This window comes from Gobius niger, assembly GCF_951799975.1.
Source record: "Gobius niger genome assembly, chromosome: 5".
Lineage (NCBI taxonomy): Eukaryota > Metazoa > Chordata > Actinopteri > Gobiiformes > Gobiidae > Gobius > Gobius niger.
In genome coordinates this window covers 14,230,415-14,254,809 of record NC_136856.1, presented here as the reverse complement: position 1 = coordinate 14,254,809, position 24,395 = coordinate 14,230,415, and the positions used below count along the sequence as shown (strand labels likewise).

Genomic DNA, 24,395 nt, shown 5'->3' with positions numbered 1-24,395 from the left:
CGTAACTCTTTTTTCTGTAGTGACGTCGTTTGCTTTCGATGTATTAACATTTTCAGAACGCTCTTTAGCCTCGTCTGATCGAGACTGCACATTTGGTTTCGGTACCTTTCTATTACCTTGGATTTATCAATCAAAAACTGTCACTATGAGATCTTTGGGATGTGCTTTGGTCAGAGGAACCATGCCTTTCTGGAGTATTTTTGTGTTCGTCTTTGTCGCAGACGTGGGCTTTGGGCAGGTCCGCTATTCTATACCTGAAGAGATGGCGACTGGCTCCGTGGTCGGGAATATTTTAAATGACTTAGGTTTGGATGTGAGGAGACTGAAATCTGGGCGCGCTCGGATATTTACTGAGGACGGCAGTGAGTACATTGGTTTAAATGCTGAACGGGGGACTTTGGTCGTGACAAAAAGGATGGATAGAGAAGAATTGTGCGAGCAGTTTTCTCCATGCTCTCTGTATTTCCAAATTATCTTAGAAAATCCTATGGAGCTGCATAGAGTCGACATAGAGATCACTGACATTAACGACAACGCTCCGAATTTCTTGAAAAAAGAATACAATTTTCAAATTAGCGAGTCTGCGGTATCGGGAGCAAGATACTCTCTTGAAAATGCCAAAGACTCTGATGTGGCGCAGAATGGCATTCAGACTTACAAATTAAACCCTACAGATCATTTTAAATTAAACGTGGTTTCTCGTTCTGATGGATCAAAATATATTGAGATGATTCTCCATACACCTCTGGACAGAGAAAAACAAGAACACCACATGCTAACTATAACGGCATATGATGGTGGTGACCCGCAGAAATCTGGCTCAGTGAAAATTAATGTCGTCGTTTTAGATGCAAATGACAACGCGCCCGTGTTTGCGCAGGCGGTGTACAGGGCCACAGTGGCTGAAAACACGAAGAGTGGCTCAGTTGTTATGCGAGTCAGAGCGACAGACAACGATAAAGGCTCTAACGGAGAGGTGGTTTATGCCTTTTCTCAGCATACTAGTGGCGCTTCCTCTTTGTTTAATATAGACTCACTCACCGGCGAAATAACCGTTGTGGGCGCATTTGATTATGAAAAAGCAAAACATTTTGAGATTGATATTGAAGCAACAGACAGTGGAGGATTGACAGACACATGCAAAGTATTGATAGACGTCACCGATGTGAATGACAACGCCCCTTTTATTAGCATAATTTCTCTGTCTAATCCTATACCTGAGGATTCAGCTCCTGGTACTATTGTTGCAATGCTCAACATCAAAGACTTGGACAGTGGTAAAAACAGCCAAATCAAATGTTTTATTGATCCAAACTTGCCTTTTCAAGTCAAAAAGTCATCTGCCAATTTCTATAGCTTAGTTACAGATGAAGACTTAGATCGTGAGACCGAGCCTGAATATAACATAACAATAACAGCTGTGGATGAGGGATCGCCTCCTTACTCATCCAACAAAACCATACATTTGAGACTTTCAGATGTTAACGACCATGTACCGCTGTTTCAACAGCAGTCTTTTACTGCATTTATCCCAGAGAACAATCCCTCTGGTTTCTCATTCATTTCAGTCAAAGCCACTGATCAGGACGCTGGAAACAATGCACACATCTCCTATTTCCTGGAGGACAGTCAGGTCAATGGACAGAAAGCATCGTCTTATTTCTCAGTGAATGCAGAGACTGGAGCTATAATTGCTGTGCGTTCTTTAGACTATGAGCAAACTAAAGACTTTGTGATATCTGTCAAAGCGCAGGACGGAGGCTCTCCTCCTCTCAGTAGCAATGTGACTGTGAAAATCCTGGTTCAGGACCAGAACGACAACGGCCCTCAGGTGCTGTACCCAGTCCAGACTGGGGGCTCTCTGGTGGCTGAGATGGTGCCTCGTTCAGCAGATGTGGGCTATCTGGTCACTAAAGTGGTGGCTGTGGATGTGGACTCTGGACAGAATGCCTGGCTCTCCTATAAACTGCAGAAAGCCGCAGACAGGGCGCTGTTTGAAGTGGGCTTACAGAATGGAGAAATAAGAACTATCCGCCAAGTGACTGATAAAGATGCAGTCAAACAGAGACTGGCTGTTATAGTGGAGGACAACGGGCAGCCCTCTCGTTCAGCTACAGTCATTGTTAACGTGGTGGTGGCGGACAGCTTTCCTGAAGTCATGTCTGAGTTCACAGACTTTTCACACGACAAGGAGTACAACGACAACCTGACTTTTTACTTAGTGCTGGCTCTGGCTGTGGTCTCCTTTCTGTTCATCACGTGTGTAGTGGTCATTATATCAGTGAAAATCTACAGATGGAGACATGAGCGCCTCTTTTATAAATCCAGCGGAAATCTTCCTGTTATTCCATATTATCCGCCTCTTTACGCAGATGTGGGTGGAACTGGCACCCTAAAGCAGGGCTCAGGCTACGAGGTGTATGGAACCACTGACTCCCGGATGAGTGACATTAAGTCTCCCAGATCCTACAGTGAAAACAGTCTCACTTTTGACCATAGCGGCTCCAGGACAGTGCCCAGGCAAAGGTCAGAGTTGGAGAGTAACCTTGCAGAGGTGAGAAGTATTTTCACATCCAAACATCGTGTCACTCTCTACTTCTCTTAATGAGCTGTGGTTGGAGCTGTTCAGTTAATCAAATTTAAACCATTTACAATCGAGTTACTGATTCGTAAAGTTAACTAGTTACTTACATGTATTGAATTTACCATTTATAGATCCTAACTGGTTTGAAATATGTTGCAACCTACTGCTCTGTACTTAACTCTTGTCTGTTCACCAAGTGTTTGAGAGTAACTTTGTTTCACTGTATATGCTTTGTTTGTGGTAGAACTGACAGTAACACCAACTGAACAGTTCATCCCACTTTTTTCCACTATTTAAGATCGTCACCCTTGTCTTATGTCAAATGTCTATACAGTGACCATTTGTGTTAACATGGAGGACACAGATAGAGGCAGATTGATTGTCTTTAGTCTTTGTAACAGTGATTGTGTTGCTGTTGTGTATAGGCTTTAGCTGTGTCTGTATCATGCCATCTGAGCCCTGTATGTGTGTGCTGTTTCTATCCATTATACGTCATTGGTCCAGATCCCTCTTGCATCGGGCGTCACAGTGCGGTACATTTTCTCTGACCTACTTCCTGTGTAACGTGGTGCAGCCCATGAGCTTTAAGCCTCACAGAGTGATAAGATACAGGCGTTTGTGATCAAATCAAAAAGAGACAGTGTTAGTGTTCGAATCGTACTTTAGCTAAGGAATTAAATTCATTATTAAAATGTTGCTGTTCGTGTTAAGGCTGCTGTGATTGGTGGATATAAAGGTATCAGTCATTTCTGGTGCTAAGGAGGCTGAGAGGATGGACAGAAAAGAGAGTGTGCAGCGGGGGAGGGGAGGAGGCACGTGGTGCGGCTCCACTCTCTCCCATCCTTCTGTGTTTGTGATGTAGGAAGCCATTTTGATTCCTGCCCTCTTTGTTTAAATTGTGGACTGTTATAAAATGATTGTATGTGAGAGTAGAGATGGGGAAAATGCCCACGACAAGCAGCAACCATTGGCTCGGTGGCATAAAAAAAAACAGTAAATGTAGCTGCAAGATATCAGGGCAAGCTTGGAATTGTTTACACAGTGATTAGGATGACAATGTAAATGCTGCTCTTTCTTTCTGTGCTACATTTGCATTTTCCCCTCAATAGATTTTAATAGAAGTTTGGTTAACTATGCTCGGAAAGGCATATTAAACAGTAGTTTATTAAAAAGAAAAGGTCTTATTGGGAAACACTTAATGCAAAAAGCAGCCCTATCTTCAAGGAGATGCAATGACTCAGAGAGCATGGCTTATTTTGAGAGGTTTTCCGACACACAGGACTTAACACTATGGGGGGAATGCTAGTTTTAATGTGTCTTTTCTAACCTATATTGTATAAAGCTATCATGATTTACAAAGGTCGGCATTAACCTGTAGAAGTAGAATAGAGTAAAACAGAAATTCAGCTTAGTTACATTTCTGTAAAAACAGTAATACTATACTATATACTGTAATAAAAATAATCTAGACATAGCAAATGTACTGTATTTTCTGATATGGAAATTATTGCTGAAGTTTGATGTTTTAGGAGGACATTTTAGTGATTTTAAAAAAGGCTTTACAATTCCAATTGAACTGAAGTTGCCTTGAGCTTCATTATGTGAACAAGCCATGCCTCCTTTGAAAGCTAAGAACATCCATAACTTCAGTCACTGAGCTTCCACACCTGGAGGCTGCATTAGCACTTGTTAGGACTTGTTTGGGGACAGGTGGTGGGATTTAAGAAAGTCTCTGTGTGCATTCAAAGTTTGATTTAGCCATAGAACTGGGCAGCTGAGAGTGGGGTTCATTCTGCTTTCTGATTGGATAATCCTATTGAGAATCCAAACAAAAAAATGCAAACATGTGAATGTAAATTTGTAAATATTTGATTGTAAGTTATCCTTCCTAAAGGCAATGCTGCTTACTTGTTGATGTTGTTGTTGTTTTTTATAATGCAGACTGATATATATGATATATCAGTGTATATATATATATATATATATATATATATATATATATATATATATATATATATTTATTTATTTATTTATTTATTTATTTTTTTATTTTTTTTTATTTTGTAATATATACAGTCATGTAATTGTAATTCACTACATCTTAAATTATGTCTGTTACTGAGGACAGTGCAGTCCTGCTCACACTTTGTATTTTCCTAAATAGGCTTACCAAGTGCAGAGCATTTGAGTCGAAGTGTCATAGGACCTATGTCAACACTTTTTTGACATATATCGTTCTGAAGTGGTTGTGGTAAAACAAATGTAGTTTGGTAAATAGTATGAGGTCTGTTGTCTATTGTACAAACAGGCCGCAACCCACTGGTTTTAAACTAGGGCTCATGTACATGAACTTTTGTTGTGTGATATTTTGTGTGGGTTTTAATTTGTGCAAAGATAATCTTTGTCAGACATGATTCAGACCAGTTAACTCTGAAGAGGGAAGTTACTAATAATAAGCTACAGAATATGAGGATATACAGTAACTGGATTTAAACAGACTATAAGCCTGATCTAAGATGTGACTAAAATCACATTGAAATGTAGCTTGTACTTAAGTGCATTTATTTTGTAATGTTGTACTTTGAATACAATTTTAGCAGTGTAGTTGTACTTTTACTTGAGTACAAACTTTCTGTACTCTTGCCACCACTGTATATATCTTCATTTTTCACCATGGCATTTGCGTCGGCTTCTACAACTGTAAAGAAATTATGCAGGGGGCTAAAGTTCACTGCTGCTTACTATGTTTTTTCTTCAAGCATGGCTGAACATGTGAACTCATGAAGTAGATCATAATACTGAATTGAAATGTGTAGTATGTAAGTAGCTTTATTTATCCACCAGGTGTAGATCAGAGCCTCATGTGGAAAAGCTTCAGCAGCCCTAAATTATATACAGGGTCAAAGAGAAACAAATGATGGCAGAGCTTATGCAATACTCATATTTAGGTCAATATGTTGTCGGATCAGGAAGCTGTTTAAAATGTGTCTTGACTGACCTTTAGGTATTATGAGTTCTTAAAGTCAACGTTATCATGCAATCACGCTTTTCGGAATAATAACAAATGAACTGTATGTAAGTTACTACATCTACTATATTATACAAAGGGCTAAATGTTTTATTTCCTCAACGCTGAAGCTCGTAATAAACCTTTAACCGCTAGAATCATCAGTTTGTTGTCTTGTAAAGATTTGGTTGTTTGGTCGGCAGCTGTGCTTGTGTTTACAGCTTTGGATCTACCCGTACACATATACAGTATATATATTTGACAAATACCAGAATATACCTCTGAGGGTTTACCAGCTTCTTCTGGAGTCCTTTGCAGTCGTAGTCTTTGTTTCATTTCGAATTTCTCCTCCAGTTGTGCTGCAGTTCATGACTATTTTGTCCTGTTTTAGACCTTGTGGTGCTCTGAAAGACATTATGTTTTTCGGTCGTCTGAAGTACATGATGAGGTGCATTATGGACAGATTATGATACCAGGAAGTACTGTGTCTTAAGTATTTGTTTACATTCAATGCACAACGCCAGGTTTTTATTGAAGATATATGTAACTTGTTTTGTCTGTAGGAATTGTTGTGGCAAACGTTCATAATATTGTATGTAAATCTGGCAGGGTTTATGGAAATTTGTCTGTGGGCCAAATGAATGTATTGAGAGATGATGGAATATGAACTAAATCCCTCTCAACATTGAAAATAGAAGAGAGAGAAAGAAAAGTGCCACTATATTGTGGTTTAGCTTGTTTTGTTTATAGAACAGTGGCCTTGTAGAGGAGTATTTGTTCAAAAGAAAAGCTCTGTCGCAGAAGATTAGTTCCCATCAGCACTTCCTGAGACCCAAAAACATGCAAAGTCATCAGCTGAAACATATTCATGACAAAAGCACTGTATAATAATAATGATGTGTGTGCTCATGGGAACAAATCTGGTGCTGAGATTTGACTTCATTTGTTTTGTTTTTGTTGTTTTTCTATGACTCAGTTGTTTATCTAAGTATTGTGCGCTTTCATAGATGATTTCATTCGACTATGAAACAGTATAGTTATTGGGAAGACTGTGCACAGAGACTCGTTGTGTAAGTCAAGTCTTGCTCCTCTTCTGATGCGAATCAGTGCTGCTTCCCCTCCCCCCTCTCCAGCTGCACCACTCTGCAGCAGGGAGGGGGAAAAAAGAGCTAAAAAAGAAAGAGCAGAAAGGGTGGCACGCTCTTTGCGGCACTGGGTGTTTTTATTTTGCCTTTAGGTTGTCAAAACGCATTACCAATCCTGTGTTGTTTACCGTGATCAATAGCTGTATCCAGGCTGAACACACATGAGTAAGAACCATGTTAGGAAGGAAATCACGTCCTTATAATCACTAACCAAACCACACTTGTCCCACATTCACATTTGAATAGATTTGCCGTCGCCGCCTGTGCTTTTGGTGCATTTTGTTTTCATGAGGATACAGCCACAAGGCAGCGGGGTGCGATGAGAGAGCGAGGTGGGCTGTGTTTCCATAGCAACAAGCTGACTCACAGGGCAGGACTGTACCATTTTAACGGAGTCAGGAGGGGGGGGTGTCAGGAGTGGATGCTGCCTCTGGGATGGTACAGTTGTCTATATTTGAGGAGGAAAGACACCCCCACGTTATGGCACCGAGATGCGCGGGGTCTGGGTGTCTGAGGACGGGGGAGGAAGGCAGGGAGAGGCTCGACATGGCGGCTTGCTCTGTTCCTTTCTAATAGGTGTTTCTGTCTTTTTCTGTGAGCCAGTACGTGTTGTTGCTGTTAAACATGCTCTACATCCAAAATGAAGCGTGGAAAATTCTGCCATGACTAAAGCAAGTCATTCAATACTGTTATGACGCTGATTATAATCTTAAATTTGTTCTCTACATGTTTTTCTCCTTTTCACAAGGATTTAAATACAGTTATATGCAATAGTTTTGTTTTTGCTTACATACAATCAGCATCATGAGCAGTAATGTTGCTTTGTCTGTGGACATGTGCCACAAAGGACAGTATGAATAATGCATTGATGTGTGCCAGGCCATCGCCTTTAGGCCCTCTGCTGTTGGAGCGAGGGAGCAGCAGTGCAGTATTGTTAGTCCTGCATCAATAGGTGGAAGCTGAATGACGTGTGTGTTTTTTAACTCTTATTTTTAATTGGTACATTTCTTATAATCATTTTTAGGAAAATCTTATTTTTCACATCCCTCGTATAGTCTTGTTTTTGTTTTGTTTTTGTTTGTATCTCTACATACAGGGCTTGACATTGTTGTAATACAAGCCTACTGGTCCAATGCTTTTTAAAAAAAAAATAGTATTTCTCTTCATCTTACCACCACCAGTACACATTTTAGGTACTTGTGCATACTGTATATCCTTTTTTTTTTTTACTTTGCTACATTTTAGAGCAGGGATCTACTTTCTCTAAATATAATATAATAAAACTAGAATAAAAATAAATGTTTTTTTTTGCATCTGGTTTGGGGGGGGAAAAGCACAATTCTTTATTTTTTTTTAAAAAGCACATTTACCTCTTTCAGTGTTTTTGATTGATATGTATTTATATTTTTACTTGAATAGAATTTGTATCTGATTATTTACTTACATTTTTTGTGTCCTGTTTCTTTACTTTTACTTCCTTCTCACAATTACTGTCTATCATGTGTTTTTGGTGTTGCTGGATAGCCCTCTATATAAAATCAAAGCCGAAATGTTGTTTATAACTACGGTAAGTAACAATACTGTGTACTATCCACTTTGCTTTCACCCCATAACCAACCTAACATTATCATTTGTTCCAACACTCTTTGTAAGTATGACCTGAGTTCTTCCCCGTAGCCACTTGTGGTTTATTGAGCACCAGTCTAACCAATATTCTTTTGTCTTTTGTTCTCTTCTATGTCCTGCTGCTGTCCCTGTTGTCCCTGCTTCCTCCTGGGGCCTTTCTAAATCCTGCTTTGGTCACATAAGGTAAGCAACTTTTTTTGATTTACGCACGTCACATTATGGACACAATACACAAATAGTTAAAGGTGGGGTATGTAGGGTTTTATGCATAAATAAATTACCCACGTATAAAGTAAATATGTTCAAAGCAAGTATCAAATGTAAGACTGATGTATAAAAAAGGCTGGCAATAAATCTAAATATATGACAGATTAATATTGGCAATCCAGCTCGCCTTTATTTGTGCAATTCCTTTTCTTTTCTTTTTTCTAAGTCAGTGTGTTGCTACATACCCTGCCTTTAACTCTCGACATACTGTACACTCTACATTTGACACAATCAATCAATCAAGCAGTGATTTGGATCGACTAAAAAATTGTTGTCATAATTTTAGTGAGAGTGATATTTTTGCAGACTAAAACAAGACTTGCTATAACTATATCAAAAGTAGTTAAAGAAACTGAAACTAAGAGTAAAATCTTCTGATATTTTTGTCAAGTCGTCAAAACTAATAGTGGCACAGTTTGACAGAGCCTCATGTCGTTAAACATCACTGCAAGAGGAACAGGTAGGTGCTGTGTTCATGTGGGTGAAGCTCGGTAAAGCAGAGGACATGTGAAAATTGTTAAATGCACTAATATAAATGTACAGTTGACAGTGTGTACAGTTTGAGACATTCACCTGCAGTTTTTGTCAATGGAAATTAGAATAAAACAAAAGGTTATTTTACTTTTTTCTCAAATGACTTTTTGAAATTATGATACCAGGTTTAAACATGGTCTAAACCGGTCTGGACCAGCACTAAACGAGGACTAGCCTAACAGAAGCCAACAAGGTGAAAAAAAACCTGATAGAATTTCATCAAACTAAATATTGACAAAAACTAACATTAATTGGAATGGAATTAGAAGACTCATCACTACAACAGAACTCTTTTTTTATAGGAAAAATCTCATCAAACCTCAGTGATTTTGTGATATTTTCAGCCTTCTTACATTATCAGTATTGAGTCACCTGATATAGCAGCAATGATAATCTGGTGTTATATTGTCCAGCCCTACTCAGTGCCACCAGCGATACTTTCAGGTACTATTGAGAAAAACTGAGACAAAAAATCATGCTCTGAGATATCATAAAAAATCAAAGGCGGTATCATATTCATCTATAGTAGTTGTATCTACTCAACTGCATGTACCTTAATAACTTTTGGAAGCACCTGTGCTCCGTGAGAAGTTTTACCACACATAACTTCTACTTGAGTAATATTATTTTTGAAGTAACACTCTTACTTGAACAAACATGGATTTACTTTTTTTTTTACTTTTTTTTTTATTACATCTTCAATTCATTTTCCTGTTTTTTTTTTTTCTTCAGCCAAATGCTTGTTTTAATATTAGTGAATTACATGTTTTGTCTGTTCTATTAAATCAGCATTAAAACATAAATCAGACTTTCAGAATGGAATATTTATAGTGTATTTGTTTGGGTCACGACATTTTACATCTACTTGAGTTATTCATTCTAAAGTAACGTTATTCTTTCTTGAGTAAATATTGTGGTTCCTTTACCCACAAAATAAGAAATAATAAAGCTTGTTTTGTTTCTTTGTGAGGGAGTGGCACAGAGAATCCCACATTTCTATTCATGTTTATTGTTTTTGGAAATTTGGTGTCATCAGACTGCTGCCCTACTTTCCCTGTCCTGTATTGATTGCTAAAGTTGAGCATGACGTGGAGTTCAACAGAAGTTCTCCCTGTAATGTTAGTCTGAGCCGGTTTTAAAGAAGATTATTAGCAGTGATCCGCAGATGTTGAAGGAACCACCGCCAAAAACAGTAATTATCCAAAGTAGCTCGCTGTCTGACATTGTGACCTCTCACTCAGTCTGCACAAAAAAGTAGTGTGGGAATTTGAATCAATATCCTAAAATAATAATTCTGCATTCTTTTCTCAGGACCAAAAAGTGGGTCAAACTCTTGAGGATAGGGAGGAGTGTAAAAGAAATAGCAGAAGTCTAATAAGCGGATAGGTTTGACAGGGATTATACTGTAAATGTTGGTAATATTGCAATAACAGTGGTATCTATTACATGCCCTAGAGGCCAGTGATTAGTTTGACGTTTAGTGCTGTGGTGTGACGTCCCTGACAACAAGCAGTGACCCGGATAAAAAATATTTATTCCACTTCATAAAACACTGTGCAGTTTAAATACATAGTATTTGATATAAAAGTTCATTTCACAACAAGCATTAAGCACTAAACCTGAAGTGAAAATTAAAATTAATAAAAGTTCAAATGGTTATTTGCCGTTTTCATACGTAAATTAATAATTTAAGAAATGCTCCCTGGAAATAGCTCGTGACCCAGTTGAGAAGGACTGGTTTAGTGGTCAGCTGATTGTAGCTTCTTTTGTTAATACCTTTATAATAAAATGCCTTAAAGTCTTCATTAAGTCAGATGAGCCACACAATCATCCCTTCATTAAGTTGCTGTTATTTCAAAGACATTAAACAGGAAAATGAATGAAAATAAATGTTCTGCAGTGATTGCTGATACAAGTGGATCAGCAATAGTTGTGTGCTGGGCAACAGTCTTTAAAGTGTACTCTGCATGTCTATTATTTTTAAACATTTCTCTGATGCTTTTTACAATTTTGTTATGTTTAGAAAAACAAATGTTGCATTAAAATACATAATATGTTCTAAAACCTATATACAGTATATACAGTATATTTACTATTACTGCATAATCCATAATGTGGTCTACATGAAAGACTGAGCATTATATCTCACGACCTCTAACACAGAAGAGACTGTCTGTGGGTGTGGAAGAAGGAAAAGGAAAATCCAGGCTGCAGCGGCAGCAGTTGTCCGCCTGTGTGGCGCTGTCCACCGCCGTGGTGCTGAAATCTCTTCGCTCCCTCCCTTTAGTTCTCATCCTGCTCTCCATGTCTCCCTCTGCCGCCTGCAAGGTTTGCAGATGAATTTTCTCATCATGGTCGTCCATAATGTCAGATTAGCATTTGAAGTTGAATTTTGTTGTTGTCAAGTCTGATTGTAAGATTTTTAATACCAATCAAATTAGTGAAATAGCGTTAATGTGCTGCATAGCTACAGTACTTATTTGTTCACTAAGTCAGCGTGAAATTTAAACATGAAATTCCCATTTATGTTAAAAGATATTAAACATACATTTTATGAAATTAACAGAAGCTTAAATGTGCAGGAAAAGCAGGATCAAAGTCAGAGGAGATTTGCCTCCGCGCTCCCCCTCCCTTTTCTTTGCTCTACAGACCTCCATACGGGTACTTTAGTCAGATGCAGTGACTGCGCTCTGAGCAGCTGTGTGCTCTGTGCTGATGGAGCCGGCTGCATTTTCCTCCTCTGACCACAGGAAGGCAACGGTGAGCCTCCAACCACAGAGATGTGTCTCCAGCATGCAGGGTGCATACAGGCATACAGGCAATTAACTCCACATCCAGTGGGATAACAGTCAGTGTTGGGACACATGTTTAATTGCTTATTTTCAATTTAATTTGTAACATTGAAAGGGCTGCTTTTGATGATGATGATGATGATGATGATGATGATGATGATGATGATGATGATGATGATGATGATGATGATGATGATTGTTATTTATTATTATTATTATTATTATTATTATTATTATTATTATTATTATTATTATTATTATTATTATTATTATTATCTTTATTATTATTATTATCATCATTATTATTAAAAGCATATTTATTTGTATTAAAAGCGTTAGAGGGAACAATAATAATAATAATAATAATAATAATAATAATAATAATAATAATAATAATAATAATAATAATAATAATGTTTCATCAGTGTGTGTATATTTGAGGTGATGGTTTTGTTCAGATTGTGATGCACTTACTATATGGCCTGTACTATATGAACAGTGAGTTATGTCAGAATATATATGTGTTTAATATACAGTATTGCCTGTATCGAATCAAACTGTGGAGACTGAATACTCCCAAACGCTCCTTTGATCCAACGCGTTTACGTCACGCCGCAGCAGTCTGTATTTGCCCATCATTGGTGGAAATATATTTCTGTATCCACCAATGGCATCCTCGGCTCTACAAAGAGATCTAGTCCTAACCCAGAGCCTGAGTCGAGTAACCAGTGCGATGTTGCGCTCATGAGATGGAGATAATCAAAACCATACGCATTGCTGCAATTAAGGATTCATCGACAATGGATTATAAGTTTGTTTATCATCATGGTGTGTAGTGGTCGGAGGAACAAGAAATGATGTGGACCAAACCGTCTTCGTGGCACCTGCTTTTGTGGTGGTGTCACTCTTCTTTCTTTTGGAGTACAATAGAGGGGCAGACGCGGTACAGTATCCCAGAGGAACTAAAACGGGGGTCTATAGTCGGGAACCTTGCGAAAGACTTGGGATTGGTTGTGTCTGATTTGGAAAAACGGAAACTGAGAATAGCCTCGGAGGATGGTAAGCAGTATTTTGGCTTGGACTTGAGGAAAGGAGACTTGATAGTAACGGATAGAATTGACAGAGAGGAGCTGTGTGGAAATAGGCTCTCGTGCGTGCTGCCGCTGGAGCTGGTCATAGACGGCCCTCTACAGCTGTACAGAGTGGAAGTAGAGATACAGGACACAAACGACAACTCGCCGAGCTTCATTACCAAAGAGAAAGTTTTGAAAATTGCGGAGCTTGTCAATCCTGGCGCAAAATTTCCTTTGGAGAGCGCACAAGACCCCGATGTTGGCTCCAACTCCGTGCGCTCTTACGTCATAAGTAGAAATGAGCATTTCAAGATCACAGTAAAAACGCACAAAGACGGGCGTAAAATTCCCGAGTTGGTTTTAGAGAAAGCGCTTGATCGAGAAAAGCAGCCCATTCATAACCTCATCCTCACCGCTGTAGATGGAGGTGACCCGGTGCGCTCAGGTACCTCTCAGATTACTGTCATCGTGCTTGATAACAACGACAACGCGCCTCAGTTTGAAAGGAATGTCTATGAGGCCAATGTTAGTGAAAAAGCAACTCCAGGGGCTGAGGTTGTAAGCGTTAAAGCCACAGATATAGATGAAGGATTAAATGGAGAAATAGAATATTTTTTCGCAGATCAAACCCCAGATCTTGTATTGTCGTTATTTGATGTTAAACCTAAGACGGGGGTGATTGTTGTGAAAGGCCCGTTAGACCATGAATCACACCCCGTACATAGATTTGATGTAACTGCTAAAGACAAAGGCAATCCGGAGATGGACGGACACTGCAGTGTAGAAATTAAAATAATAGATGTCAACGACAACACCCCTGACATTATAGTGAAGTCGTTAACGTCGCCTGTCCCTGAAGATGCAGCTGTGGGGACAGTCATTGCCTTGATCAGTGCCCGGGATCTGGACTCGGGGGACTTTGGTAAAGTGGCGCTGACACTGTCCTCTGGATCCCCCTTTAAACTGAACCCGTCAGTCTCAAACCATTACTCGTTAGTGACAAACGGCCTTTTGGACCGAGAGAGGAGTGGCCACTACAGAGTAAAGCTCAGAGCTTCTGATAAAGGAAGACCAACTTTATCAAGCGAGAAAATATTAGACGTAGAATTATCAGATGTAAATGATAATCCCCCCGTCTTTTCTCAGCCAGTGTATGTTGTCTATGTCAAGGAGAACTGTCCTCCTGGAAGAATACTGTACTCAGTGTCAGCCTCTGATCCAGATTTAGGAGAAAACGCGAAAGTGTCTTACTCTATTCTGGACTCTAAAGTGCAGGACGTGTCAGTCTCGTCTTATGTCTACATTAACTCAGAGAACGGAAGCATCTACAGCATGCACTCGTTTGACTATGAGAAGCTCAAAGTGTTTCAGATCTTGGTCCAGGCCAAGGACCAGGGCTCTCCGAGTCTCAGCAGCAACACCACGGTCCATGTGTTTATCCTGGACCAGAACGACAACGCCCCCACTGTTATTTACCCCTCCTCCGCTGGCCTGGGCTCCCTCTCTCTGCAGAGGATGCCCCGCTCCGCTAAAGCGGGCCACCTGGTTACCAAGGTGACGGCCGTGGACGCGGACTCGGGCCATAACGCGTGGATCTCGTACAAAGTGGCGGAGGCCACGGACGCGTCTCTGTTCGGTGTGAACCAGTACACCGGGGAGGTGCGGACTAAACGCGCTGTGTCTGAGCAGGACGACTCCTCCCAGAGGCTGCTCATAGCGATCAAGGACGACGGAGAACCGGTGCAGTCCGCCACCGTGACCGTGTCCATCCTGCTGGAGGACGGTCTGCACGAGCCCATCCTGGACATTAGGCACAAAGCAGCGGAGTCCGGCGGGAAAACCGGCCGCCTCGCGCTCTATTTGATCCTGTCTCTGGCCTCGGTGTCCGTGCTGTCTGTGGTCACTTTCCTGATCTTAGCGGTGAAATGTGTGAGGAGCAACAGCGCGAGCTGCTGCGTCAGACGCAGCGACTGTGACGATTACAAGAACCCCAACAGAAACCTGCAGATCCAGCTCAACACTGATGGACCTATAAAGTATGTGGAGGTCCTGGGAGGAGACATGATGTCTCAGAGCCAGTCCTTCAGGTCGTGTATGTCTCCAATGTCAGAGTACAGTGACTTCACTTTGATTAAGCCCAGCAGCACCTCTGACTTTAAGGAGGTCCTCAGTGTCCTGGATGCGTCTCTACCTGACAGCACGTGGACATTTGAGAGTCAACAGGTGAGCTAATGCAATCCAATATAATTATTCAACCGTAGGTCATTCACAACTGTCTTGTTTAGCCTACACTCAAAGGAATGTTTGGTTTCAGCACCACAATAATGGACAGCAACAGTCCCCTTCTTAGTGTTTTCGTTGCCGTATTTTGAGTCTCATTTTAGATTATTCACCTCTTTAAGTCTCTTTGTTATGATGATGCTGATGCTGATGCTGATGCTGATGATGATGATGATGATGATGATGATGATGATGATGATGATGATGATGATGATGATGATGATGATATACACAGTTCTGGTGAACTAACCAAAAGTAGTAATATTCACACAAAATATATATATATATATATATATATATATATATATATATAGATAGATAGATAGATAGATAGATAGATAGATAGATAGATAGATAGATAGATAGATAGATAGATAGATAGATAGATAGATAGATAGATAGATAGATAGATAGATAGATAGATAGAATTAATACTACAATATTACAATTAAGTGTAATAGCACATCTCTAAAATGTAAGATGTTTTCAATAAACCCTTTGTTACATGGATTTGCATTGGTGTGTGATGCAAGGTGCAACGAAATGTCAGCTTGCTCTGTGATTGGATAACGCTTTGAGCTGCTCTGAGCCAATAGCAGACACGAATGTACAAAGAGATCTACTCCTCTGCTGTTCAGTGCTACAGACCATAATACCCTTCAGTGTAGCTCAGTGCAGAGATGCGCTCCTCGGTAGTTGTCTGGAATATGGATATTTTTGCTTTTTGAGAATATACCTGTCACTGGACCATGCTTTTTAATGAATGGGAATATGGGCTGATTGCGTCCACCAGCACTATATGACAAAATGACAAAGAGGATGGCTCGTGGAGCTTGGGCATGGCGGACGCTCTGGTGGCATTATTTCGTTCTTTTGTGGAGTTTGACAGACGGACAGACTCGTTACAGCATCCCAGAGGAACTGAAGCAGGGCTCTGTGGTAGGAAATATTGCCAAAGATCTTGGTTTGGGTTTAACGGACATTTTGGATCGTAAGCTGCGTGTCGCTGCTGAGGCTGGGAAGCAATATTTCACTGTGGACTCGGGGAAGGGAGAGCTGGTGGTGAACGATAGAATAGACAGAGAGGCTTTATGTGGACAAAGCGCCAGCTGCGTGTTGCCTCTGCAGGTCGTGACAGAAAACCCGCTACAACTGCATCGGATAGAGGTGGAAATACGAGATATTAATGATAATTCACCAGTGTTTATGACACTGCAAAAAGCTTTAAAAATTGCAGAATCGAGAGTTGCAGGCGTTCGTTTTCCTTTAGAGACCGCACATGATCCGGATGTAGGGAGCAATTCTGTTAAGTCTTACACTTTAAGTAAAAACGAATGTTTTAGTCTAAAGATGAAGGAGTTTCCAGGTGGTCGACAGGCCCCGGAGCTGTTTTTAGAGAAAATGCTTGACAGAGAAAAGCAAAGTGTTCATGAGTTGCTCTTGACAGCTTTAGACGGAGGAAATCCAGTCAAAAGTGGATCGATGAAAATTCAAGTCACAGTGCTAGATATTAACGACAACATCCCAGTTTTTAAGAAACCTCTGTACAACATAACTGTGCCTGAGAACAATATGCCAAGTTCAGTGCTTGTTCAAGTTGAAGCTACAGACGCGGATGAAGGCGCAAATGGACAGCTTGAATACGAATTTAATGATCACACACCGACAATGCTGTTGTCTATTTTTCATTTAGATTTAGATAATGGTGAAATATCTCTCACAGGCCAGTTGGACTATGAACTCAATTCCGTTTACGAATTGCATATTACAGCAAAAGATAAGGGCGTTCCAGAAATGGAGGGACATTGTCGTGTACAGATAATTGTGACAGACATTAATGACAACGTCCCAGAAATCATTCTTACTTCTACTCCTAGTCCAGTGCGCGAGGACGCAGTCAAAGGCACTGTAGTGGCTTTAATCAGTGTCAGAGACTTGGACTCAGGTGATAATGGTAAAGTAGTGTTAAAATTATCAGGGAGTTCTCCTTTTATTCTGAAACCATCGTTTTCTAATAATTATGCGTTAGTTACCAGTGGTCCTTTGAACAGAGAGAGTTTCTCCGTGTATAATGTAGAGATTACAGCCACAGACTCTGGCTCTCCGCCTCTCTCCAGTAAGAAATCTATCCCTGTCAGTATTTCAGATGTGAACGACAACCCACCAGTCTTCTCCCAGCCCTCATATACTGTGTATTTAAAAGAGAACGGGGTGCCTGGCTCTATACTGTACTCAGTGTCAGCCTCAGATCTGGATTTTGGGGAAAACGCTAAAGTGTCTTACTCTATTCTGGACTCTAAAGTGCAGGACGTGTCAGTCTCGTCTTATGTCTACATTAACTCAGAGAACGGAAGCATCTACAGCATGCACTCGTTTGACTATGAGAAGCTCAAAGTGTTTCAGATCTTGGTCCAGGCCAAGGACCAGGGCTCTCCGAGTCTCAGCAGCAACACCACGGTCCATGTGTTTATCCTGGACCAGAACGACAACGCCCCCACTGTTATTTACCCCTCCTCCGCTGGCCTGGGCTCCCTCTCTCTGCAGAGGATGCCCCGCTCCGCTAAAGCGGGCCACCTGGTTACCAAGGTGACGGCCGTGGACGCGGACTCGGGCCATAACGCGTGGATCTCGTACAAAGTGGCGGAGGCCACGGACGCGTCTCTGTTCGGTGTGAACCAGTACACCGGGGAGGTGCGGACTAAACGCGCTGTGTCTGAGCAGGACGACTCCTCCCAGAGGCTGCTCATAGCGATCAAGGACGACGGAGAACCGGTGCAGTCCGCCACCGTGACCGTGTCCATCCTGCTGGAGGACGGTCTGCACGAGCCCATCCTGGACATCCGACACAAAGCATTGGAGACCGGAGGGAAAACCGGCCGCCTCGCGCTCTATTTGATCCTGTCTCTGGCCTCGGTGTCCGTGCTGTCTGTGGTCACTTTCCTCATCTTAGCGGTGAAATGTGTGAGGAACAACAGCGCGAGCTGCTGCGTCAGACGCAGCGACTGTGACGATTACAAGAACCCCAACAGAAACCTGCAGATCCAGCTCAACACTGATGGACCTATAAAGTATGTGGAGGTCCTGGGAGGAGACATGATGTCTCAGAGCCAGTCCTTCAGGTCGTGTATGTCTCCAATGTCAGAGTACAGTGACTTCACTTTGATTAAGCCCAGCAGCACCTCTGACTTTAAGGAGGTCCTCAGTGTCCTGGATGCGTCTCTGCCTGACAGCACGTGGACATTTGAGAGTCAACAGGTGAGCGCGTGAGAGAAAACATAAATAAATGCAACCTCTGAATATAATTTTTCCTGTAGTTTGTGCTATCTTCTTTACGGCCCTATGTACAACGCCTTAGGCGTGTGTTATTTTTATTTTTTTTAACTGTATTCAATATCGTAATTTTCTTTCTTTTTTTTTCTTTTTTTTATTCCAAAAAGGCTGGTGCAAATATTATCATTCATAAGCAAATCAATATAAGTCTATTTAAATGTGTCATTTGTTCAAATTGAAAGCTTTATTCCCTTTTTAAATGATATGGCATTTAGCAACACACACATATATATATATATATATATATATATATATATATATATATATATATATATATATATCGGTGCATAATTGTTTAAGGTTATGTTTTAGGGACTGTAAAACTTTAATTATTAAAACTTGTTGCCTTAGTTTAGAACATAATCAATTGGAGTGAGCCGAGCCATGTGTGGTGCAAAGAAAAGCCAGCTTGCTCTGTGATTGGATAACACTGTGAGCTGCTCTGAGCCAATAGCAGACACGAATGTACAAAGAGATCTACTCCTCTGCTGTTCGGTGCTACAGACCATAATACCCTTCAGTGTAGCTGAGTGCAGAGATGCGCTCCTCGGTAGTTGCCTGGAATATGGATATTTTTGTTTTTTGAGAATCTACCTGTCACTGGACTGTGCTTTTTAATGAATGGGAATATGGGCTGACTGCCTCCCCCAATACCAGATGACAAAATGACAAAGAGGATGGCTCGTGGAGCTTGGGCATGGCGGACGCTCTGGTGGCATTATTTCGTTCTTTTGTGGAGTTTAACAGACGGACAGACTCGTTACAGCATCCCAGAGGAACTGAAGCAGGGCTCTGTGGTAGGAAATATCGCCAAAGATCTTGGTTTGGGTTTAACGGACATTTTGGATCGTAAGCTGCGTGTCGCTGCTGAGGCTGGGAAGCAATATTTCACTGTGGACTCTGGGAAGGGAGAGCTGGTGGTGAACGATAGAATAGACAGAGAGGCTTTATGTGGACAAAGCGCCAGCTGCGTGTTGCCTCTGCAGGTCGTGACAGAAAACCCGCTACAACTGCATCGAATAGAGGTGGAAATACGAGATATTAATGATAATTCGCCAATATTTATGAACAACAAAAAAATCTTAGAAATAGCCGAAGTTAGCGCAGTGGGTGTCCGCTTTCCTTTGGAAACTGCACTAGATCCAGATATAGGAAGCAATTCCGTTAAGTCTTACACTCTGAGTAAAAGTGAATATTTCAGTCTAAAGATGAAAGAATTGTCTGGTGGTCGAAAGGTACCAGAATTAGTTTTAGAGAAAATGCTTGACAGAGAAAAGCAAAGTGTCCATGAGTTATTATTGACTGCGTTAGATGGCGGAAATCCTGTTAAAAGTGGATCAAAGAAAGTTGAAGTCATCGTTGTGGACATCAATGACAACGCCCCCGTTTTCAAAAGACCAATGTACAATGTAACTATGGTTGAAAACAGCCAAAAAGACACCGTTCTTGTTCAAGTTGAAGCTACTGACCCAGATGAAGGGGCAAACGGAGAGGTAGAATACATGTTCACTGAAGATACACCTTTGTCGATTTTGTCGATTTTTCATTTAAATTCAGATACAGGTGAAATATTGCTTAAAGGGTTAGTTGATTTCGACAATATTGCTGTACATGAATTGCAAATTTCGGCAAAAGACAAAGGTATTCCCAGAATGGAAGGACATTGTCGGGTGCAGATAATGGTCATTGATATTAATGATAACGCTCCGGAAATCATTCTTACTTCGACTCCTAATGTAGTTCGTGAAGACGCAGCCAGTGGCACTGTAGTGGCTTTGGTCAGTGTCCGAGACCTAGACTCGGGTGATAATGGTAAAGTAGTGTTAAAACTGTCAGGGACTTCTCCATTTAGTCTGAAACCATCTTTTTCTAATAATTATGCACTGGTTACCAGTGGTCCTTTGGACAGAGAGAGTTTTTTCGTGTATAATGTAGAGATCACAGCTACAGACTCAGGCTCTCCGCCTCTCTCCAGTAAGAAATCTATACCTGTCAGTATTTCAGATGTGAACGACAACCCACCAGTCTTCTCCCAGCCCTCATATACTGTGTATTTAAAAGAGAACGGGGTGCCTGGCTCTATACTGTACTCAGTGTCAGCCTCAGATCTGGATTTTGGAGAAAACGCGAAAGTGTCTTACTCTATTCTGGACTCTAAAGTGCAGGACGTGTCAGTCTCGTCTTATGTCTACATTAACTCAGAGAACGGAAGCATCTACAGCATGCACTCGTTTGACTATGAGAAGCTCAAAGTGTTTCAGATCTTGGTCCAGGCCAAGGACCAGGGCTCTCCGAGTCTCAGCAGCAACACCACGGTCCATGTGTTTATCCTGGACCAGAACGACAACGCCCCCACTGTTATTTACCCCTCCTCCGCTGGCCTGGGCTCCCTCTCTCTGCAGAGGATGCCCCGCTCCGCTAAAGCGGGCCACCTGGTTACCAAGGTGACGGCCGTGGACGCGGACTCGGGCCATAACGCGTGGATCTCGTACAAAGTGGCGGAGGCCACGGACGCGTCTCTGTTCGGTGTGAACCAGTACACCGGGGAGGTGCGGACTAAACGCGCTGTGTCCGAGCAGGACGACTCCTCCCAGAGACTGCTCATAGCGATCAAGGACGACGGAGAACCGGTGCAGTCCGCCACCGTGACCGTGTCCATCCTGCTGGAGGACGGTCTGCACGAGCCCATCCTGGACATCCGACACAAAGCATTGGAGACCGGAGGGAAAACCGGCCGTCTCGCGCTCTATTTGATCCTGTCTCTGGCCTCGGTGTCCGTGCTGTCTGTGGTCACTTTCCTCATCTTAGCGGTGAAATGTGTGAGGAGCAACAGCGCGAGCTGCTGCGTCAGACGCAGCGACTGTGACGATTACAAGAACCCCAACAGAAACCTGCAGATCCAGCTCAACACTGATGGACCTATCAAGTATGTGGAGGTCCTGGGAGGAGACATGATGTCTCAGAGCCAGTCCTTCAGGTCGTGTATGTCTCCAATGTCAGAGTACAGTGACTTTACTTTGATTAAGCCCAGCAGCACCTCCGACTTTAAGGAGGTCCTCAGTGTCCTGGATGCGTCTCTCCCTGACAGCACGTGGACATTTGAGAGTCAGCAGGTGAGCTAATGCAATCCAATATAATTATTCAACCGCGGGCAATTATATTAGCTCTCTTATTTAGCCTACCCAGGGTATTTTTGGTTTCAGCACCACTGCAGTGGACAGCGACTGTCCTCAAGTTTGTTGTTGGGACTCAAAAAAATGCACACTGTCGTTGTGTCCTTGGACAAGACACTCCACCCTACTTGCCTCCAGTTTCTGCGTAAATTGGTGTATGAATGAGAGTGTGAGACGTGAGTGGGTGACTGGTTCCTGAATGTAAAGCGCTTTGGGCCTGATGAAGGTAGAAAAGCCCTATATAAGATGAGTCAATTTATCATTTACCATTTGAACACACCCAACGTGGATAGAGTATTTATGTTGTATAGTAGGTGTATATTAGAAACATGACTATTTTGCTCAAATACTTGAGCAATCTTACAATCTTACTATCTTTTAAAATGTTCCTTCTACATTACATTAAATGGTAGTGTTGTTTTATTTATTTATTTATTTATTTATTTATTTATTTATTTATTTATTTATTTATTTATTTATTTATTTATTTATTTATTTATTTATTTATTTATTTATTTATTTATTTATTTATTTATTTATTTATTTGAAAAGGGACAGTGCACATGAATCGTAGTTATACAATGTTAATATGTCCGAGTTTGCATGAAAAGCAACTTTTCATTGGTGGTCACTTTGGCAGATGTTAAGGCCAGCCTAAAAACGACAGAATGAAAATCACACAACAATGTGATAGTATAATATAAATATAATTCCCTATGTTTTTGAATTAATTTGGCTTGTTCATAATTGATATATCTTTGAATTGTGGGCTTATTTCAGCTAATATTGTATCTATTTGGAGCATAGTTGTACACTGTGTGTGTGCTGCGAGGTGCAAGACACAGCCTGCTTGCTCTGTGATTGGATAACAGTGAGAGCTGCTCTGAGCCAATAGCAGACACGAATGTACAAAGAGATCTACTCCTCTGCTGTTCGGTGCTACAGACCATAATACCCTTCAGTGTAGCTGAGTGCAGAGATGCGCTCCTCGTCAGTTGTGTGGACTATGGATATTTTTTCTTCTTTGAGGATATACCTGTCACTGGACCATGCTTTTTAATGAATGGGAATATGGGCTGATTGCGTCCAACAGCACTATATGATAAAATGACAAAGAGGATGGCTCGTGGAGCTTGGGCATGGCGGACGCTCTGGTGGCATTATTTCGTTCTTTTGTGGAGTTTAACAGACGGACAGACTCGTTACAGCATCCCAGAGGAACTGAAGCAGGGCTCTGTGGTAGGAAATGTCGCCAAAGATCTTGGTTTGGGTTTGACAGACATTTTGGATCGTAAGCTGCGTGTCGCTGCTGAGGCTGGGAAGCAATATTTCACTGTGGACTCGGGGAAGGGAGAGCTGGTGGTGAACGATAGAATAGACAGAGAGGCTTTATGTGGACAAAGCGCCAGCTGCGTGTTGCCTCTGCAGGTCGTGACAGAAAACCCACTACAACTGCATCGGATAGAGGTGGAAATACGAGATATTAATGATAATTCACCAGTATTTATGATTGAGCAAAAAGCTTTGAAAATCGCTGAATCTAGTGTCGTAGGCGTTCGCTTCCCATTAGAAACGGCACAGGATCTGGATGTTGGTAGTAACTCAGTAAAGTCATATACTTTAAGTAAAAGCGAATGTTTTAGTCTAAAGATAAAACAGTTTCACGGTGGCCGACAAGTCCCAGAGCTGGTTTTAGAAAAAGTACTTGACCGAGAAAAGCAAAGTCGTCATGAATTATTGCTAACAGCATTAGACGGAGGTAACCCTGTGAAAAGTGGGTCTATGAAAATAATAGTTGCGGTGCTCGATAATAATGACAACATTCCAGTTTTTAAAAAGCCTCTCTATAACATAACTGTGCCAGAGAACCGTTTACCGGGGTCTCTGCTAGCTCAAGTTGAAGCTACAGACGCGGATGAAGGCGCAAATGGAGAGGTCGAATACTCATTTGCTGAACACACACCAGAATCATTGGTGTCGATGTTTAGCTTAAATCCAGGTAGCGGTGAGATATCTCTAACTGGGCAGTTGGACTATGAACTTACTCCCGTTTATGAATTTCAAATTACAGCAAAAGACAAGGGCGTTCCGGAAATGGAAGGGCACTGTTCTGTGCAAATAATTGTAACCGACATCAACGATAATATGCCTGAAATCATTCTTACTTCTACTCCCACTCCAGTGCGCGAGGACTCAGCCAGAGGCACCGTAGTGGCTTTAATCAGTGTCAGAGACTTGGACTCAGGTGATAATGGTAAAGTAGTGTTAAAACTACAAGGGACTTCTCCATTTAGTCTGAAACCATCGTTTTCTAATAATTATGCTTTAGTTGCCAATGGTCCTTTGGACAGAGAGAGTTTCTCCGTGTATAATGTAGAGATAACAGCTACAGACTCTGGCGCTCCGCCTCTCTCCAGTAAGAAATCTATACCTGTCAGTATTTCAGATGTGAACGACAACCCACCAGTCTTCTCCCAGCCCTCATATACTGTGTATTTAAAAGAGAACGGGGTGCCTGGCTCTATACTGTACTCAGTGTCAGCCTCAGATCTGGATTTTGGAGAAAACGCGAAAGTGTCTTACT

At 41.4% G+C, this 24,395-nt stretch overlaps 4 protein-coding genes across 27 annotated transcripts in view; all 4 read left to right on the top strand.

Annotated features, from left to right (window-relative positions):
* LOC306963747 (protocadherin beta-16-like) overlaps positions 1-9,250 on the top strand; it is a 199,545-nt gene extending 190,295 nt beyond the window's left edge. The window contains exon 2 of the mRNA XM_079557441.1: positions 8,546-9,250. Coding sequence (XP_079413567.1) covers positions 8,546-8,563 — 18 coding nt within the window. The 3' untranslated portion in view covers positions 8,564-9,250. The remainder of the gene's footprint in view (positions 1-8,545) is intronic.
* LOC306963728 (protocadherin gamma-C5-like) overlaps positions 1-24,395 on the top strand; it is a 237,339-nt gene that overhangs the window by 186,039 nt on the left and 26,905 nt on the right. The window contains exon 1 of one of the 24 annotated variants that reach the window (XM_079557370.1): positions 72-2,554. The exons of 22 other annotated variants lie outside the window; for them this stretch is intronic. In XM_079557370.1, coding sequence (XP_079413496.1) covers positions 146-2,554 — 2,409 coding nt within the window. In that variant the 5' untranslated portion in view covers positions 72-145. Of the gene's footprint in view, positions 1-71; positions 2,555-24,395 lie in introns of those variants that run through there. One more of the 24 variants, XM_079557389.1, reaches the window with a different exon arrangement.
* LOC306963470 (uncharacterized protein) lies at positions 12,517-18,584 on the top strand. Its single transcript, XM_079557041.1, has 2 exons — positions 12,517-15,258; positions 16,102-18,584. Exons 1-2 carry the CDS (start codon positions 12,810-12,812, stop codon positions 18,573-18,575), a joined length of 4,923 nt encoding a protein of 1,640 aa, XP_079413167.1. The 5' UTR covers positions 12,517-12,809; the 3' UTR covers positions 18,576-18,584.
* On the top strand, positions 19,032-21,760 carry LOC306963741 (protocadherin gamma-C5-like; the record flags this gene model as incomplete). The annotated part of the gene is made up of 1 exon (XM_079557435.1): positions 19,032-21,760. The coding sequence occupies exon 1, from the start codon at positions 19,304-19,306 to the stop codon at positions 21,758-21,760; it is 2,457 nt and encodes an 818-aa protein (XP_079413561.1). The 5' UTR covers positions 19,032-19,303.

Coding starts and splice junctions, on each gene's coding strand:
- LOC306963470 (XM_079557041.1), top strand. CDS start 12,810: ATGATGTGGACCAAACCGTCTTCGTGGCACCTGCTTTTGTGGTGGTGT. Junction 15,259..16,101: donor TGAGAGTCAACAGGTGAGCT/AATGCAATCCAA, acceptor TGCGTCCACCAG/CACTATATGACAAAATGACA.